Genomic DNA, 20572 nt, shown 5'->3' on the forward strand with positions numbered 1-20572 from the left:
CGGTGTTTTATCGAAACAGGCTTTCACCCCGCTTTGTAGATGAGGCAGTGGTCATCCTGATTGGCGCAAGGGCCAGCGTTTAGAAGGATGCCACGGTTTGATACATCAAAGTCATGTTTGGCTACCAGATCTGTGGGCCTTGGTGGAGGGAATTCGTGTGCAACAGTCGTATCTTCGAAGGAGACCACATCGACCTCTACGTCGGCAGACGTGGCACGGGCGAGCGCTGCCTGCTCTTCTTCAATAGCAAGGTGGTGGGCATTCGTGACGGCTATGCATCTCCAAGGGAGACGATCCCGCCACCTGTATGCATGCAGATGTCGTGCCGTCGAGCGCCTGCATGCTCTTCTTCAAAAGCATGGGCGCCCAAGGTTGATCATGTCTAGATAAGTAGGATCCTGTAACTGCCATGCGATCCATAGTACCACAATTTGTGTATGCATACTTTTGTAGAGATCTTTGACCCAAAAAAGCCACTTCTTTTCTATAGGAAACATTACGTCGCGAACGTTCCCTTCCATTTTGGATATACTATATTGGTTTAGGTTTTCTTTGCAGTGTCGTGTTAAGAGCTGCAAATGGTGAACGACGTCCCGCTACAGGCTACGGCGGCGATGCCACCATAGAAAGATGAGGTGTTACCACGGGGCAAGGTGAGGTGCTGGTATGACAGTGATGAGGGTGAGGTTCTGCAGAACGATGTCATGCCGCTTTTTATAGATGTTCTTTTTGTCAGAAACCATGTCGTTTTTTTGAGCTGGAACCATATCATTCTTTTGATGAAACCATGTTTTTTTTGCTGGAAACATACCAATGTTTTTTGCTGCGAACATGTCATTTGGCTGGAACCGTATCAATGTTTTGCTGGAACCATGTTCTTGATAGAAACGGCACAACCTGGTGGGGATGAGATGTCAGCGATGGCGCGGCGCAGTGAGGTGCAAAGAGTATGTGAGATGGATGCGGCGATGACGGGAGGTGTGTGGTGTGCTGTCCAAGGGACAACGACAATGATGGTGCATGCACGAGGATGAGAAAGAGGAGTGAAGCCAGGGAGGGAGATGACCCCGAAGGGATATGGATCGAACGGCTCGGATGGGTCCAATCTGACGGCCAGCGTGCGACCAACCAAAATTTTGGGCCAGCTGGCCTAGCCAGCGCCTAGCGTCACCCTAACCGGATTTGGTAATTCTCATTTAGATGAGAGCCTGACATGCACTTGCGCATGATTGCATGGCCCGCCTTCCAGAGTCCGGATCGGTATTAGGGACAATCTTGAGTCAGTATTGAAGTCTTTTTATAGGATGGTGGCGTTGTCTGGCGTCGACGACAGCTAAACCGGGCAAGGTAGATGCAGCAGTACATCACTGAAGATGGATTGGTGACAGGTGGCTGCGGCGGCCTCATACCCGGCAGGCGTCCTGGTTGAGGAGTGCGCCGGACTGGTGGTGCCCCATACCCGGCAGGCGTCCTGTTTGGGACCTCAGGTCTTAGATGTTAGGTTTGGCTGCGAGGTCTGTTTGGTATTAGGCCAGACTATCAGCATCCCTACATCAAATGGATAGGAGTAGCGACAGATGTTGCCTAAAAGGTGGCTTTAGTATTACTGTTGTATGACTTTGTAAGGTCTTGTGTGAATAATTAATAAAGTGGCTGCATGCATCGTCCAGATGCAGAGGCCGGGGGTCCTCCTCCTTTTCAAAAAAGGTAGTTTTTGGAGTACTCTTACACGAGCTAGTCTTGGGAGATTCCATACTAGTAGTTGTCTAACTTCGGAAATTATCGAGTGTTAGTTCAGCGGGTTACCGTGTAGTCTAAGTACGGACCAGGATCAGATTAATGAGGCAAGTGTTGCCGTGTGCACTTGTGCCTTTAGCCTTGTCCGTGAGACACTAGGAGTTGTTGTTCGAGTCGGCGTCTTGGTCCTCTATATATTTACTCGCACCATCGCACCAACGAGTGCTTTTGTAAGAGAATCGAGATCATAAGATTGGGATTGGGATTGGAGAGACATAAAAGAAAATTAGAGTGTAGTGCGAGCGAGACGTATCTTTTAGGCAAGGGTTTAGCCATTTTGATTGACACGATGGATCTGTCGGCGAAGATAAAGCGGACGGAACTCCCGGAAGACCTCGTCCTCGAGGTTCTCACACGTGTCGCTAATGCAGCTGCCCTCGTCCGCTGTGCCACCGCGTGCAAGCGGTGGCGTGCCCTCGCCGCTAACCCCTCCTTCGTCCGCCGGCGTCACCAGGTGCTGATGGGGCGCGCCCTCGTGGCTGACACCTCCTTGGTCCGCCGGCGTCACCAGGTGCTGATGGCCGTCGTCAGCGTATACGACGGCGAGTGGGCACTATGCAAGGTGCTTCGACACTCAGACGTCGATCCGAACCAGAACCGGCTGCTGCTCACCACTTGGATGGGGCAGGGCGGCCCCATCCTGATGTTGTTCCCGGAGCTGGAGCAGGTTGGCGACAACGGCATGCAGAACGAGGTGGTGGAGGCCGTCCTCATTGATGCCGAGTGGGGTGTTGAGAAGTTGGCCACGGTCCGGTACATGAACGCCAACATGACCTACCGGATCATTGGTCGTGGGTGGAGGGAATTTGTTAGGGACTGCCGTATCTCCCACGGAGATCGGGTCGACATCTACGTTGGCAGACGAGACACCGGCGAGCGCTGCCTGCTCTTCTTCAATAGCAAGGGCGCCCAAGGTTGACCATGTCTAGATCGAGGGTGCATCTTGTAGCTCATCATCGTACGTGATCAAGCAAACCTTTTTGTTCCCTGTGTGCTTAGCTTCTGCTTTGGTTTTCATGTTTTGTATTTGTCTTATACTACTCCCTCCGTTCCAAATTACTCGTCCCAGAAATGGATGTATTGAGAACTAAAATACATCTAGATACATCCATACCTACGACAAATAATTTAGAACAGAGAGAGTACTAGCTAGCCTTTGCTTGCCCGGCGGCACGCCGCGCTTTGGTCATAGAATCTTGTGCAGTTTTTTGCTTAGTGTTGAAACTGGTTGTTGTTTGATTTCTTCAATTTGGTAGGTTTCCTTTTGGGCGAACTCTGTCATCTTGCATGTGGTTATCTTAGAGCATCTTCAATAGATGGTTCAAATTTTGACGGTCCAAAACCGGAGATCTAAAATTTGGACCGCCAAAAAGTGCGTTTTGGAGTTTCGAAAAAAGGCCAACTCCAACAGATGGTCCAAATTCATGGTCCAAAAAAGCAACTCCAATAGATGGTCCAAATTCATGGTCCAAAACCTTGGGGAATTCCGTCGAACACCTTGTGCGCGCGGTGGAAGAAGATGGCCGCCGGTTGGATTGGCTGCTGCGGACGGCTGCAGTCGGCTCCGGACGGCGCCGGTGATAAGAAATGAGCTTGGAGGCCCGCCAAGAGGAGCTCGGCGGGCGGCGAAGAATAGTTCGGCAGCCGGGCGGAGGGCTTGGTGCGGCGGTCGTGCGGCCAGCGCAACGGCCGTGGACAGGCTCACGGCCAACGGGGAGGAGGTCGGCGGCAGCCTAAGACCCGGCGGAGGCCTACTGCGGCAGCTGGACCGCCGAAGGCACCGAATCCCGTGTCGGCTGCCTCCCGATTCGGCGGCGTCCGGGCGGCTGCGAGCCGGCTACCGGCGACGCGGCGACGGCGGCGGAGGGCGGCGGCGGGGATGTGGGGTGGTGGCGGCGCCGACGGCGAGGTTTTGGGCGGTCGCGGCGGCGGATTCCAGCCGGCTGGTCTTCGGGCGGGCGGACGGGCGCGGGCGGGAAAGGAAAGGAAGTGGCGGTTGGGCGTTCGCGGGTGGCGGCTGGTTTTGGACTAGATGCACCTCATGATATAAATTTGCATCACGAGGTGTTGTATTTTACATCGCGAGAAGGCCGCGGTCCAAATTTTTTTTACATATGAACCGTCTGTTGAAGCAGCGTTTTTTGCCCCAAACGGTCCAAAAGTTAAGTACTCTTACATTTGGACCATCTATTGGAGATGCTCTTACCGGCGAGCGCTGCCTACCCTTCTTCAATAGCAAGGGCAGCCAAGGTCGACGGGGCATCTCTTGTAGCTGTCAGTACGTTCCATGGTACCACAATTATATATGCAGACGACAATGTTTGAATATATATGCAAACAACAGTGTCTGAATTCTACCTGCAAAAAAAATGCCGGAACTACTTTGTTTGCGGGGAATAATGTCTGAATTCATATCTCTACTACACTATTACTACTTTTGTTGAGGATCTTTGCTGAAAAAACCTGAGAAGCTCAAGATTGTATTTTTCAAGGACATGTATAACTCTTAGAGAACAGACAATTTGATTAAAACTAAAAGGGATAGCTGATGGGGAACTAAGCATAAAAATCAAAAAATTCCTACATACACCCATGATCAATCTAGGAGATGCATAGATACGAGAGGGGATGCGTCTACATACCCTTGTAGGCCGAAAGCTTTAGCATCGTAACGGGGTTGATGTAGTCGAACTCTTCATGATCCAATCGCGATCCAATCCGATTTAGTGCCGAACGGACGACACCTCCGAGTTTAGCACACATACGGCTCAGCGATGTCCTCTCCTTCTTGGTCCAGAAAGATCTAGAAAGCGAGGGAGAGGAGGTAGATGAGATTTGAGCCAACACGGCGTGGTGGTGGTGGTGGTAGTGACAGCGGAATTCCGGAAAGGTTTCGCCAAGCGCTCACCGAACATGGACGAGGAGTAACAGGAGACGGGGCAAGGGCGGAAGGGTTGGCTGCCCCCTGCACCTCCCCACTATATATAGGGGTGAGGGAGGGGTGTGCCAGCCCTAGCCCCCTTATAAGGCAGGGGGGCGGATGCCAAGGGGGAGGAAGCCAGTCATGCTTATATTCTCCTGTAGGTTTTCAACGCGCCACAATTTTGTTAAGGCTCCTTTGATTCAAAGGAACTTCATAGGATTTTTGAAGGAATTTCATACTCAAGTTTTTTTTCCCTAAGATATGCTTTGCATTCTATTGTGGAGGAAATTGTTTATCCATGCAAACATCTTGAAACAATTTCATTGTTTCTCTTGTGGTGTTAAACACTCTGTGATCCGAAATCTTGTACTCCAGTTTTCAAATCTTTATAATATGCTAATAGAAGTATGTATTTTACTTGTTTCTATGTTCTTAAAATCCCACGACATTTTCCTTCGGCCATCGCTTAATTGTAGATTTTTTTTTGGAGAAGACGCTGCATTGTAGATAGGAGTGGCAATGCCGCTCATTGCGAGCAAATGTCGTGCAATGTCACAGGGGAGCAAGCGAGTATGAGATGGGCTGGCCCAATTAGCTACAATCGTGCTAGACAAGTTACGGTTATTGGGAAGGTTCTAGGTCTGTTTTTTTTTTTGGTTTTTGGCAAGGTTCTGGCCCGGTTTTTCCTATTATTGTTGTTTTTTTGCGGGATTTTTTCTCGATCTATTCATCAACTGTCAAGGTACTACAAAGAACAAAAAAAATTACATTCAGGTTCGTAGACCACTTACAAGCACTGGAGCGAGTCGAAGGCGTGCCGCCATTATCGCCCCTCCATCATCGGTGCCGGACAAACCTTATTGTAGTAGACAGTCGGAAAATAGAGGCCTCCCGCCAGCAAGGACCGGGATCCACAAGGCCACTGGCGGAGCTATGTGCTGCAGCTCCGCCACTGCATCACCGCTCTATGGTCCTAAGGTCACAGGAGATGAGGTAGGCCTATGGCACGTGGAGGGAGGCAGCGGAAACCCTAGCATGGGTGCCCTTGCATGGGTATAGGAGCGAAGGGGTATATGCCGCAGACTGTACCAATTTTTTGGTTTTTTCTTTTAAAAAATGTTCCCAAAATATAAAAAAATCATGTTTTTTTAATAAAAGTTCCATTTTTTAAAACATGCTAATGTTTGAAAAGATGTTTAGACCTTTTAAGAATGTTCACAAAAGCATTAAAATATATTTATGTTTTTCAAAAAATGCCCTCAAAATTTCAAAAATACGTTCATTTTTTTTAAAAAAAGTCCCCTTAATTTAGAAATAATGTGTTTTGGAAAAATTAAAGAAAACCAACCGAAAACTAACAAAACAGAATCACTCGTTGCTATGGCCACAACTAAAGCTCCCAGGAACAAAATATGTTGGCCCAGTCCTGGCGTCTATGCGAAAGATTCACATCTTTTCATAGTTAGCGACACTTAGGAGCTCCTGGCAGAAGCGATCGAGCGAACTCGCCCTTTGTATTACAGTTTCTTTTGAAGCAAACCATATTTACCGCTCTCAATTGTGAATTGTTGGACGATTGCACAGACCAAGCGACATACCCAGTCGGGAGGTGCTCCGTGACCTAAATTAAGGGCTCTCCCGTTTTGCGGATTTTTTTCTCTGTCTCCCCATCCAAAAAAAAAATCCCCCTTTAAGCGTACAACTTGTTTTTCACAAGCCGTCTTCTGGGATCAATTCATTCTTCCTCTAGGAACATCTTTCTCCTTCCTCGCGACGACTATTGCTGTTCTGGTGTGCAGGTTTTTTGGGGCCTTAGCACAGTGACTTCTCAGATGCCCAGTACAACAAGGTTTGCCGGACTCCGACGAGGGAGGGACGATGACGACGGTACGTCTTCAGCTCGCTCCAATCATCCAATGCTTGTAGTCTTCGCTAGATAGTCTACGTACATGGATGTAATCCCGTTTACTTCTTTGTAGTGGCATGATGTTTGCTGAAATGATAGTTTTTTTTAGCACAATAGAATGTTTTTCTCGGTTTTATTTAACCTTTTTGGGCCATTTGTTTGTGCTTGAAGTGCCGTGTGCTTCGTGACTCGGCCCTTTCCTCGGCCCACCCCGCGCGCGGCGGTCGCAAACTCTCGCCTTTCCTCCCGCCCGCCGCCCGCCGGCCGCCGCCTCCGCCCCCTTTCCACCTCCGCCGCGCCGCACATGCTCCCCCGCCTCGCGCGCGCGCGCCGCCGCGTGCTCCTACCCACACCTCGCGCCCTCTCCACCACCACCACCACCACCGTCGCCGTGCCGGCGCCGCTCTCCGCCGCGGAGCTCGAGGCGCTGCTCCGCCGCGACCACTACTCCGCCTCCACCCGCCGCTTCCACTCCCTCCTCCCGCTCCTCTCCCACCCCTCCCTCCTCCTCGCCTCCGCCCTCCTCCTCCGCCACCGCTCCCACCCCTCCCTGCCCTTCTCCGACCAGCCCCCTCCTCTCCCCACCACCACCACCGCCGCCGCCGCCGCGCCGCCCTCCCCCTCCTCCCACCTCCGCCTCATCCTCCCCTCCCGCCTCAAGGGCCGCCCGCTCCCGCTCCCGTCCCTGCCGCTCCGCCTCGCCATGCTCTCCGCGGCCTCCGCCCTCGACGCCGTCTTCGCCCCGCGCGCCGCCACCTTCGCCTACCGCGCCCGCCACGCCGCCATCCGCTACCTCCGCAGCATCGCCAACGCCACCTGGTTCTTCCGCGTCGCCATCCCGCGCCAGCCCTTCGCGCCCCGCCACGTCCGTCGCCTTCTCGACGCCATCTCGGGCAAGGTCGACGACCCCGGGTTCATGGACTATCTGCGCGAGCTGTTCCTCTCCGATGCGGTAGCCTTCGAGCTCGGCGGCTCCGAGCTCTGCCGCGGGCTCCCGCAGGAGTCGGAGCTCACCAGCACGCTGCTGAACATATTCTTTGATCCTGTGGATAGAGAGGTGATGGCCATCCGGGAGGAGGTGCACAAGAAGAATCCCAGAGTTAAGGATGACAGCGTTCGGCATATGCCTGTGAGGGTGTATGCCGTCCGGTATCTCGACGAGACGATGGTTGTGACCTCCGGGTCGAAGATGCTCACACTTGAGGTTAGAGATAGGATCCTCTCAGTGTTGGAGAGGGGTTTGGAGGTGAAGGTTGACAGGTTTGGTATCTCAGTTCACAGTGCAGTCTCAGAGAAGATGGAATTCCTGGGGATGGAGTTTCAGGCCGTGCCGCCGTCAGTCTTACACCCTCCCATGTCTGAGAAGGCGAAGAGGGCAAGGAAGATGTATCTGAAGAGGAAGGCAGCAGAGGCACAGGAGCTGAAGAATGCTCGGGAGACACGGAGGAAGAAGCTTGGGTTGAAGATACTGAACCACTTGTTCAAGAAGGTGAGGCGTGGGCATGAGTTTGAGTTTGCCTTCCGAATTGAGGATGAAGTGCGGCAGGAGTTCAAGGGCTGGGCAGAGGAGACAGTGGTCGAATACTTCAAGTCGCAGGAGCATCGCCGTCATTGGCACCGATTGTTCACATCTGGCGACTTCTTGTCACTGAATAGGGTGAGGGATCAGTTGCCAACAGCATTGGTTGACTCGTATGATCACTTACAGGAAACACTGGACAAGTTCTTGATGCCGAGGAGGGGCCACGACATCACCGAGGATGAGGAGATGCTAGCAGAGGAGGAGGATGAGAGACAATACGAGAAGAGGATTGTTGAGGACTTGACAGAGTTGAAGATGAGGGTCAATGCGCCAATAGAGCTTGTAAGAAAGGCAGTAAAGCTGGCGGGGTTCACAAATTCCATGGGACGGCCACGGCCAATAAAGCTACTTATCTGTCTGGATGATGCAAATATCATCAAATGGTATGCTGGTGTGGGGAGGAGGTGGCTAGATTTTTTCTGCTGCTGTCGAAATTTCAAGATGGTCAAGATTGTTGTGAGTTATCACTTGAGGTTCTCTTGCTTCTTGACATTGGCGGAGAAGCATGAGTGCACCAAGAGGCAAGCAATTAGCCATTATACAAAGGATTTGAAGGTGACAAATGAAAATGGAGTGCCTGAAGTGTACTTTCCAACAGAGAAGGAGATCAAGATGATGGGTGATAAGAATCTCTCTGATCCAAAGCCTGTGGATGGAGCCTTGACAATGATCTTGGTCAGGTTGGCGGTCGATGACACCTCCCTCCCATGCCTGGCTCATTTTTGTGCTGGAACAGACACTGCCCTTTACCGGATACGTCTTTTGCAGAATCGCCTAAATGTCGATCCTTTGAATGAAAAGAAGTGGGTCCAAGGACTAAGTGCCATTCATGAGAGTCTGAACAAGAAATGCCTCCCACTGTGCTCCATACATGCAAGCGATCTACTTCTTGGCAAGATTACTCTCCGAGATATTGATTGTACTCAGTTGTTTGTTGATGTGGTGTGAAAAGAAAAAACAACTTGCATGATACCTCGTTCGAAACACAAAGCTCACATAAAGATGCAATACTGCAGTGCTTGCCAAGTGTATTTAGTGCTGATTGCATTTGGCACTGTACATATCCTGGATATCCATCCTGTCAGTGGGTAGAGCAAATACTGATTAGTTTTTTTTACAGAGGTATGCGTTCCTCATTTATGACTGTTCTGATCGGGAGGTGCTACATGTTACAACATCATTAACTGAATCTTTGATTCTGTTATCTGTTTTCTGTTCAGGAATGATGTGGTATGCTAGTTTTACCATTGAATGTGCACACTAACTTCATATCAGTTTTACTCAGGTATTTCTCTGTTTCAACAGCTCTGTTAAAATCAGATACTACTTATTTTTAATCCACTGTACTTTTTTTTGTGTGTCTAGGTTTGAGACTAAGTTGACCCTACAAAATATTTGGCACTAGCTAAAATTTCGGCCAAGGTGTTGTTTGCCTATGATTTGGAAACGTTGACAAGAATATGAAATAGAGTTGGCAAGTTGGTATGGGCCTGCCAAAATGAAATTGGAATCATTGAAAGAAGCATAACTTGTTTGGCTATGACTAAAAAAAATTATAGGGCTGGTTTTGGGTACCAACAAAACATACCCATAAGGTGCAACATATGCCACCTGAGAAAGATTTATTAGTTATCATGTCTGTTATTATGAAGTACACCATATGCTTCCCCTGTCTGTGTTTATAACTTTATATTAGTTGGCAAACTCATTGTTCTCTTAATTAGTTGGTCTGAAACTTTTAGGATTCTGCATTTTATTGTTTTGAGGGTATGGCTCAAAAACTTTGTCTAACTTTACTGTGTAATTTGACCAGCTATTTCCCCCTGTTCCTCCCGCCTACACCCTCCGCTTCTTGCATGTCTACTTTCTGTAACAAAATTGGTTCAGGTAGGCTGTTTTAGGCCCTCTGCTTGCCGCGTGTCCACTTTCTGCAACAAATTGATTTTGGTAGACTGGTTTACACGTAGCATAGTTTCCTTACATGGTGTAACTGTAGGGATGTCTTCTGCAGTCATCTAAATATCATTGCTTCAGCCTGCTGACTGCAGGGTTTGTCTGCTTGATTCATTTCTGAAATTCTGAATACCATTAGCTTGAGTATGGTGTACAGGTAGTTCTTTAGCAAGAGGTTCTTATTGCTATTAGATCAATGTTATGTCAATATTCAATCAGAGCAATATTTTATGTTTATTTGCTTTTTCCATCTATGAATGCATAAGTGCTTCCTTTTGCCTTTCAATACTCCACATGGGCTTCAGACGGTAAGCAAAGTTGATCAGGTGCATCTAGATCGGGCCATTGACCCCCTTTGAATTGTATGTTCTGTGAGAAAGTTGACATACCAGCTTCCTCTGGTACAGCATAACTTTATTGTTGCTTGTTGATCTCTTCTCTTGTCAAATGTTCTAGTGTGTATCCTTCATTTGCAAGAATACCAGGTGTCAGCTATGATTTTGAACACCATCGGAGGGATAGACCCAGGAACAAATGAACCACACAAATTGCACAAAGAATTTCACTAGAATCGCCAGTTACATATTCTAGACAAGTTGGTGGCTGGCCCATTGGTATCTGTGTGCTATATTTGGTAGGCTTTGACATGAACTTTTGGATTTGCTGTATTCCGGATGCATCATCATCATCATGAAGGTGCACACAGATACATATATGTTGTTACCCTTAGCCTTTCAGGAGGCTTTAAGAATATGAAATTTGGTCGACTAGATTAATGTTTCGGCAAGTTGAAATTGAGCTATTCTCCAATCCATCGGTCTGTGTTTTTTCCTGTGCAATATTCGTATGCAGGAACCTTGCAGTGCGATTTAACTCATGAAGATGGCTGAATCTTATTTCTGTGTGAACAAAGAAGTTGTAGAACTTCGCGTAGATGTTCATAGTGTACTTATTTACGGAATTTGGTGGTAGCGTGCATAAGGATTCAGAATTGTGAAGTTAACTAGGAGTAAATTATATTATGATTAGTAACATGCCTTTTCTTGCTTACGTAGTTTTGGGTCCTGCGGAGGGCTGGGGTATTAGAGCAACTCCAACGGGCCGACCAAACGGACGGCGCTTTTGTCCGCTTTTTGTCCGTTTGGGTCGGCCTGGCGGACACAAACGTCCGGCGCTGTGTTTGGGTAGACGCAAGCGCCCAACGCTGGCCCGACCCATTTCGTCGGCGCGTCAAAAAAAAGTATTGCGAGCATTTTAAAAATAAATACATGCACGAAGGCCGGCGAAAGTCCACATTACATTAATTAAACATTAAAAACTAGACGACGCGCGCTGCCTTAGGCGTCCTCGTCGGCGGCGGCGTCTGTGTCGGGACCGGCGAGGTCGATCAACATTGGCGCAGGGCCGGCCTAGGGGAACGCCGTGTTCCAGAGGGCGGCGATGTCGGGCTTTGCCGCCGCTGCCTGGGCCTGGCGCGCCTCCTCTTCGGCCTTGCGCTCGAGCATCTGCAGGCGCTCGCCCTCCTGGTGCTCCTCGGCCAGCCGAACGCGGCGCCAGTGGTCGAGGTAGGCCGCCTCTGCTTCTCCGTCGCCCCGAGCCAGATCGGCGGAGCGCTAACCCACTCGCGCACTACTCCGGTCCAGGAGTAGCGCTCGAGGTAGGCCGGCTCCTCTGGCTCGGCTTTGGGCGGGGACGGCGGGGTCACCGGCGGCACGACGCAGTCGCTCGCCGCGGAGAGGGCCATGGCCTCCGCCTCATCCGCCTCCCTCCACCGCTCCTCTTCCTCGCTCTCCTTAATGGCCGCCTGGTTGGCGGCCTCGGCCTCCTGGTCCTCGTCGCGGACGACGAGCGCGGGCGGCGACAGGTTGTGGTCGGCGCCGCGGACGCCGCGTCGCCTCGCCTCTTCGTGCTCGAAGGCGAACCATCGAGCCCAGTTGGGCGAGTCGACGGCGAAGTGCGGTTCGGCGCGCTGCTCCAACGTCAGCAATGCCCGCCGGCGCCGCACCTCCTCCGCATGGGCCCTCGCCGTCCGCGGCGCCGCCGGCACTGGGATTCTCTCCGGATCCAAATGCCAGTCATGCGGCAGCATCACGTCGGGGTACGGCAGAGGCACGCGGTGGTGCCAGTGCCACTCGGCCTGGTGCAACGGCACGTTGATGCACTGCCTCTGCCGAGGAGCGCGCGCCGGCGTGGGGAGGGCGTGGAGGGCGTGGAGGGAGGGGAATGGCGGGCGGGGGCCTTGCCCTTGCGGCTGCTTCCGATGCCGGAGAAGAAGCCCATGCTGGCGGTGGCTAGGGTTGTCGCCGGCGTGGGGGCAGGGGTGGCCAGATGGGGACGGGGGGCGAGTGGTAGTGGATGAGGACGGCCCCGCCGCACGCCCAGCTTAAAAAAGGACGACCGCCGTCGCTGACGCGTGGGCCCAAGGTGGGCGGTCGTCATAAATTATGTTGACCGTCGTAGTTGGACGGCCGCCAGGTGGGGACGCGGCGGACGGCGAGGAGACGCGCGACGCGTCTGCTTCGCGTCCGCGCCGACGCATTCCAGGCGCAATTTTGGGCCGGAAATGGGTCGGCGCGGACGCCGGGCGGACACGATTTGAATTTGGGTCGGCGCGTTGGGCCGCCACTTTTGTCCGCGCCGACCCAAACGGACGCGGACGGACGAAATGGGTTGCCCCATTGGAGTTGCTCTTATATATCATGACTGTTGTGATGAAATAGCCATATGCTTCTACTATCAGTTTTATAATATTTAAATAATTCAGGAAATAGGTTCTGTAATAGCTAGCTGACAAAACTCAATAGTCTGCCCTGCCATTTTTATGTTTATGCTTTTCTTTGTTCTGTACTAGGTATAAAGTTTGCTGGTTGCAGCTCAATTTGGAGAGTAGTGAGGTGCGTGGCTGCTTTGGGGTGTACTTCCTCGGTTTCTCCTGCCTGGGAAACCATTTGTGATTGTGTGCTCCTGGTGGTGACGCCTGACCAATTATTTATCACTGTTCTTCCTGCCTCTGTTTCTTCCATGTCTACTTTCTGTGAGAAAATCGGTTTAGCTAGGCTGTTTTCGGTTTTCAGTAGTTTTCTTATAAAATGTGACTAGCAATTCCTTGTCTGGTTTCTTTGCATCGAGCTCAATGTAATATCAATACTTTTTGCTGTTGCTCTCATCAGACATCTTCACTTCACCTCAAACATTGCTCCCAGCGCTTGGGCTGTGGAAGATGCTCCACTCCTGAGATCTCCGACCATCTGTTCGTTGATTGCCCTTGCCCTTTTGTCGACTCGCAACATTCTCTGAAAACAGGGCTCCAGACCTACAAATTGGTCAAAGCCCACATGCTGTTCACCCACATACCCAGAGGAACATTCTTATCTTCCTGCGTTGGCATGTCTGGTCTAATCTGCCATATTTCTCTTTGTCGGCGACATCCTTTGGCATTGTGATGAAGATAGTGCCTTGTCTTATGGAAAAAAAAGGATTCGACAACACTGCTGGCTCTTGGCTAACTGAAGCACAAAGCCTCCTGCTCTCCCTTCTCTCCTGATTTTTTTTTGATGGACATTGAGTTGTAGGCTTGAGCCGCCCTATTATTATTGGGCCTCTTCTGTCCTCCATAGATATATCCAGGGGCATGGTACTGTCAAATCTGCCTCCGAAGAAATTAGTGATGCACTTGCCAAGGAAGGAGAATATCTAGAAATGTTGCGAACATGTTGGGAACTTGTGTTGATGCTCAAATAATTCCTAAAGTTCAATATTATTCTCCACAAATGTATTTAAGTTAAGCTAATTAATTTAACAAACAAGCTTGTTGAGTGGCAATCCAAAACCTTTTAGGTGTTTTTTTTTGTATTATGTGTTTAATAGGAACCCAAAATCATTAATTCTATAGTTTTATCGTTGGTTTAACTCTTTGTATTTTATGCCTTTTTTGTTTACACTTGTATTTATATAATTTAATGTTTCAGGTCCAAACCGAGTAGAAAAACTGTACTACAAACATTTTCCAGGGTAGACAACGCGTTGGTGCCTGAAGCCACTCTGCAGGGGCATGACAAAGGCGGACCGGCATCAGGTGACTTGCCTCTTGGCAGTCACGGCGTAACATGTGCCCGCCCATCTGCCGTTCAAATAAGATCCAATGGCACTGGTTGGCCCAAGTGAAAACAAGCCACTTCGTTCCTGATGGAAAGGCCACCAGCGACTGAAGCCAAAACTGCCCAAAAACGATTCAGACTTAACCCCTTTTTTTTTCAGGCATATGACAGTAGCAACCGGCAAACAACAGCTGCTACGAATTAGCAAGATTAGCTAGATATAATTTGCCCACGAGGCTACAATCTCCTTTCTTGTAAATGATGTAGCCCTGCTGTCCAACGAATAAAGCAGATTTAACTGTAAAAAACAAAAATACATTGGACGGTTTGCCACAGTAGAATCTGCATCCTATTTGCTGAGTCTGTACTCATTCTCATTGAAACTGGGAACTGGCACAGATCAAGCATGCATCAATCGATTCATCAACACATCCGGCCATCAGCCACCCATTAGAGAGGTTAAAAGAAGATCCATACTTGCACATTCTTTAGGCAGTCGACAATACAAACAAAACATCCAATTTTCATCGCATTAGAGATGAAACAGCGCTAACCAGTTAAGCTTAAAAATAGCGAAAAACAACAATCCTATATGTTGTACATGACCATGTCCATTCATTCAGCACTTAACATTGAAAGAAACAGCAGCCCAACAGTATTGCTCAAGACAAGCACTAGTATTACTATAGCAAATTACAGGCTGCTGCGCAATACTCAGCGTGCAAATTCTGCAACAAGTCTTCCTACTGAACAATCATTGGAGTACACAAAATATGCCATTTTACTTGTACACTTAGGCCACAAAAGACTAGTTTTTTTTTGAAAGATCCAGCTGATGGCTGACATATATTGATCAATAGCAGAGAGCAAGCAGGAAATACAGAAGGTGGTTTTTGATCGAGTGATCAAGGAGGTAAAAAGAAGAAGAAAATAGGTTTAGCCCGCAGGCGATACATAACCACCACTACTCACGGCGGGTCGCCAAATGGGTGCTCTAAGAGGGTTGCCCCTGCCTGACGCCAAAGCTCAATGGTTCTTCTGATGCTTGTTGTGACATCCGCCGAACCGGCCACCTTTTTCCTGAAAGTGCACTTGTTTCGTTGATGCCAAATTTCCCCAAGTATCATGATGAACATCGATCTTACAACCTTTTTGTGTCCTAGTCTTGCTCCATAGATAATTTCTTTTGTGATGTCATCCACTTTTGTGTTGCTCTGCCAATTGTCAGGATGAAGTGAGTTGCATCCAAAACCACCAGCCGCCTTTGACCAAACTGAAAATGAGGAGGGGCACTTCCAGAATAGGTGTTCCGAGCTTTCTAGATTTCTTAAACACAGCTGACAGAAATACTCATTTGGACACCCTCTTCTCTGAAGACGATCGTTGCACCATAGTCTATTCTTGTGCACCAACCAGACAATTTTTTTGGGGCGAGCCGATGCCCACGCCTGCCAGAACAGTTTTCTAAAACTTGACTTGATCAGCCCTTAAAATTGGAATTTGTATGCCGAATTTGTGGAGAAAATGCCTGAGGCTTCATGGTTCCACTTGATTGTGCCTCCGAGCTGGTCATTGAGCTGCAGATTTTGTTGAGGTAAGCCATCTGTGCAGTCCGATTACCTCGGGCAAGAAAGATTGAGTGTTGCCATGGGCAAGATCCGCGATCCAAGTGCCATCTGTCAGAGCTTCCTTCACTATCAGTTCTTCCTTCTAGAGTGCTTGAAAAGCTCTGGGTAGTCCATCTTCAAGGTGCCACAACCAGTCCAGGAGCAGTTCCAGAAACTGGCCGTTTTGCCGTCGCCCAAGCTCGTTGTGGTGGATGCACTGAAGAGGGCTCTGTCGCCTTCGTTGCACGACAATTGCGTGCCCACCCATGGCCTTTCAGGGTTTGCCCACGAGTGCTAGAGCCATCTGAGCCTAAGCGCTCTGCTGAACCATGGCAGGTCTGGGATGCTGAGGCCGCGGTTGTCGATTGGAGTGCATACCACCGGCCAACTGACCTTACATTTTCCCCTGGTGAGCTCTTCGTCCTGAGCCCAAAGAAAACGACGTCTGATCTTCCACTTCAGGGGAGAACTTTCTGCGAACCGTAAGCACAGTCAGGGTAAAAGTGTTGGTAATATGCCTTATAGGCAATAATAAATTGATTATTATCATATTTCCTTATTCATGATAAATGTTTATTATTCATGCTACACTAGTGAATTTCTGAATTATTTGACGATTTAATCTCTAATCACCCTCATTACTGCTCAAGTGTGGGGCACTCATTCCAAATCGTCTAACTTTCCGGACGGTCACCCATCCTCTCACTACTCCAGCCTGAGCACGCTTAAGTTCCGAGTTCTATTCCTCTAGTTTCCAAGTCTGCACTTGTTGTTTTACTGACAATAGTAAGCTGTCAATCCTATTAACCCTCAGGAGTTTAGCTTGAGCATGAAATCACACGTTTCACCGTTTGAGTTTGAAACTATTATTCTAAACAACAATAATTATTTAGTAACACTAATATTTCTTGAATAAGTAGTTTCACCACAGTTTGACCAAAATTAAAAAAAACTGAAATAATTATTTAGTAATACTAATATTCTTGAATAATTATTTAGTAACACTAATATTTCTTGAATAAGTAGTTTGACCATAGTTTGACTAGATTTAACCAAAATTCAAAAAAACTGAAATTTGAGCATAACTTTTTTTCATTGAGAATTTGAGAATTCTAAAAATTTGTAAAACGGCCTACGGCGGTCGAAATCGGAACTGGATTTTCGTGCTGAACATTTTGATATATTATACGTTTTTTCGACATTGTATGCAAAAGATATAGTCGTTTTATTTTTTCATAACACTTCTTTGCAAAATGTCGAAATTTATGTTTTTAAATTTACCTAACTAGTAGTTGTAGTAACATAACTACGTCTCGAAGGATTTTAATTTTTGAAGTTTTTATCATTTTCTTTTCTTTTTTAATTGAAAAGGCGATAAAGGGGGGGGGGGGTAGAGTTTGAAAATTGCAGAACCCCTTCAGTCCGGGTTGGAGCCACCAATCGGGACTAAAAGGTTAGACCCCTTTAGTCCTGGTTGGTGGCTCCAACCCGGACTAAAGGTCTAACCTATAGTCCCGGTTTGTGTCACAAACCGGGACTATAGGTCACAAATGAACCAGGACTAATGCATAGCCATTGGAACCAGGACTAATGGTACCATTAGTACCGGGCCGTAATTGAACCGGGACTAATGAGGTGAACGTAAGGTCGTTTTTCTACTAATTGACCGAAAACTTAAATACATGTGTGGATATATAAACAAATACCGTGTTCCTAGTGAGCCTCTACTAGACTAGCTCGTTGATCAAAGATGGTTAAGGAGAGAAACTTTCGGTAGTCACAAAACCCTATTTTAAGAAATAAGTCATTAGATCCCGTATCAGCTATAGCAGTGAAGTTCTCATAAGCTTTCATCATGTCGAGCTTTAGTGCACACACCTGATCATCTCGTGCCTCTTATATAGTTTCTAGTTTAGGAGTCCGAGCTGGAAGAACAAAAGGTGGAGCTCCGCCCTAGTGTTACCCTTTGCCTCGCTCTTTAGAGGCATGAGTGGTCACAACTCGACGTAGTCTAGCAGTTCTATTTGGCGCACGAATTGCGTATAGCAAAGTTGAAGAAGGCATTCTAGGAGCTAAAGGCGTCTCACTCGTCTCTCATTCGCTCGATGCTTAAGTACCGGTTTGCTTCTACGTCTACGGTTGAACTTGAAGGCCTCGGATTCCGAAACCTGTAGAGCTTGCACGGTGAAGAACAAGTACGTACTTCATACGAAGAAATGGTAGTCGGACTCCTCTGGTTTTCTCCACAGTAGGAGTAAGCATAATCCTAAAGCCGGCCCAATGGGCTATATTTCTTTAGAGTACTCAAAAAGTATGCTTTTGTCGGAGGGAGATTGCCGGGTCTATGTAGAATAGAGAAGCAGCAAAAGAAAATAAATTGAGTAGCCAAAGGCCTCGTGCACGGAGGAGCTCAAGGAGATATTCCCAGGATACGTTGTTGAAAGCCTTTGCGATATCTAGTTTTTAATAAGTTTTAATAGCAGCACTGGCGTTTTCGTTCTATATAGGGATCGAACCCCATTTTGGACGTAGAGGAAGCTGTTCTGCATGCACTTCTTCGCAAGGAATGCCGATTGGGCTGGCAAGATGATGGTGTCAATGACGCCGGAGAGCCGCATGGAAAGAACCTTGTCCATCATCTTCGCTATCGAGTGGATTAGGATAATTGATCTAAACTCACTGATTTTGGTTGCACCATCCTTCTTCGGGATCAAGGCCACCGGAGCAACGAAAAGGCTATAGTTAACTCTTCCTGGCCGATCTAACCCTGTTTGTAAGTCTGTCATACAGCGAGGGCACAAACTCCTGTATACGCATACCAGCTAACCATCTGTCCTCCCAAAATAGCATTTTGTTCCCGTGGGAGCTAGGGTTTGGCAGCGGCCTTGGGGGCCTCCTTATCCTCTCCAGGGCTACAGGGACGATGTCGTGGCGTCCATCGAGCGGCAACATCGGGCGTGGGTGCGTGCGCGGTCGACTGCGTGACACGAGGTGGAAGACGACCCGAGATGGGCTGGGCCATGCACTGTGCACGCAAGGCCCAAGTGCACAGTGGGTCTTTTCTGTTTTTCTTTTTTTTTTCTTTTAATTTTAGCACTGTTTTGTATTTAGTTAAGGCATGAAACCTGGAAAACAAATCAAACACATTATTCTGACACCACAGACAAATTTTGGGAATATTTGGGAAAACATAAGTATTTGTTTATTTTAAAACATAAATAATTGTTTATTTTAAAATGGCAAATTTAAATGATGCTGATCCACTCTAAATGCTTCTAGGGGCATTTTGCGAAAACAGGTGATGTTGTTTCCTTAACATAATTACCTAGGGATTATTTGTAATATTACTAACATTTTTGGTTGACTGTCTGAAGAAATAATTTTCTGACTTGCATTTTAAATTTGAATTTGAAGTTGGATTATTCCTTAATTGCCATTAGGCTTTATTAATCATGATGATATCACAAGTTAATTGACTTAATAAACAATTAGGGTCTGGTGGCTGTTACAGGTACCTCTTCATGTCAACAACTTAGGGCTTCTATCCAATTGATTTTGGCACTAAAAACCAAATCTGTTGGCAAAACTGGCATATATGATTTACGATAAACAAAGCATAAGATGCAAGAATGATGCAATTTCATGTTTGTACTCTAAGGTTAGCATATACTTTGACCTAGTTACCATATTATCTGTTATCATGGCGCAAAAATCTAAAATGCTTCTCCATTCCCAAGAGGCCCCACCTTCCAGGAACATCCTTGGTTGTCCTCTAGACTTATCTTAGACTCTCACCACACCAGCTAAATGAAAGTCCTCTAGATGTGACTCATACAAAAAATGACTTAGTTTGCAATCATAAATCTATTTAATAACCCAAGTGGGCAATACCTACAAACTAATAATTTTATGATACAACCAAATCAGGTAGATGAAAGTCCAAGAGATAAGTACCGCAACAAAAAAAATTCACGTAAACACGACAAATTACTTTGTACTTTAAATATGGTAATAAAACGATTGCTACTCTACAATGTATGTCATCGTTCTTGTTGAATCAAATTAATAACTTGAAGACCGTACAATACAGTAGAGATCGCCATACAAGAGTTACTATACGGCTTTTTGATCATTTCATATTTATTGTAATGTTAAGAGTCACCTATGTACCGGAGTTCACGAATGCGACCACCCCGAGAAACCTGGATAGAGATCAACATTCATACGTCCTTCAAGACTGAAACTAGTGAGGCCTCATTGATTGCTTGTTAGTGGTCATTATAGTTCAGATCTAAAGGTTATAAGGAAACTTTGTTTATTATATAGTAAAACAACCTGATTGTAAGGTATGACTATGAAAGTATGGACTCCGATGATTTTTAGGTATCCTTGATCCTTGGCTCTTATTCTATTATAGTGGTGAATGCTTCTAACAAACTAAAATACTATCAGTACCAGGAAAAGGCTTATAGGTGGGTGATACGTCTCTAACGTATCTATAATTTTTGATTGTTTCATACTATTATGTTATCAATCTTGTATGCTTTGTACACCATTCTATATCATTTTTGGGAACTAACCTATTAACTCAGTGCCTAATGCCAATTGATGTTTTCTGTTTGTTTTTGGTTTTACAGAAAATCAATACCAAACGCAGTCCAAACACGATGAAATGTTTTGACTATTTTTACTGGACCAAAAGCAACC

The 20572-nt window shown here is 47.4% G+C and overlaps 1 protein-coding gene across 2 annotated transcripts; it reads left to right on the forward strand.

The window, feature by feature from the left end:
• Positions 1–6799: 6799 nt before the first annotated feature.
• On the forward strand, positions 6800–11128 carry LOC123168959 (nuclear intron maturase 3, mitochondrial). Of its 2 annotated transcripts, none has more exons than XM_044586820.1 (3): positions 6800–9330; positions 9429–9493; positions 10022–11128. In XM_044586820.1, exon 1 carries the CDS (start codon positions 6931–6933, stop codon positions 9154–9156), a length of 2226 nt encoding a protein of 741 aa, XP_044442755.1. In that variant the 5' UTR covers positions 6800–6930; the 3' UTR covers positions 9157–9330; positions 9429–9493; positions 10022–11128. The 2 variants fall into 2 exon arrangements, with proteins under 2 accessions (XP_044442755.1, XP_044442753.1); XM_044586818.1 differs by lacking the exon at positions 10022–11128 and adding an exon at positions 9574–9752.
• The last annotated feature ends 9444 nt before the right edge of the window (positions 11129–20572 follow it).

Source organism: Triticum aestivum, chromosome 7D, assembly GCF_018294505.1.
Source record: "Triticum aestivum cultivar Chinese Spring chromosome 7D, IWGSC CS RefSeq v2.1, whole genome shotgun sequence".
NCBI lineage: Eukaryota > Viridiplantae > Streptophyta > Magnoliopsida > Poales > Poaceae > Triticum > Triticum aestivum.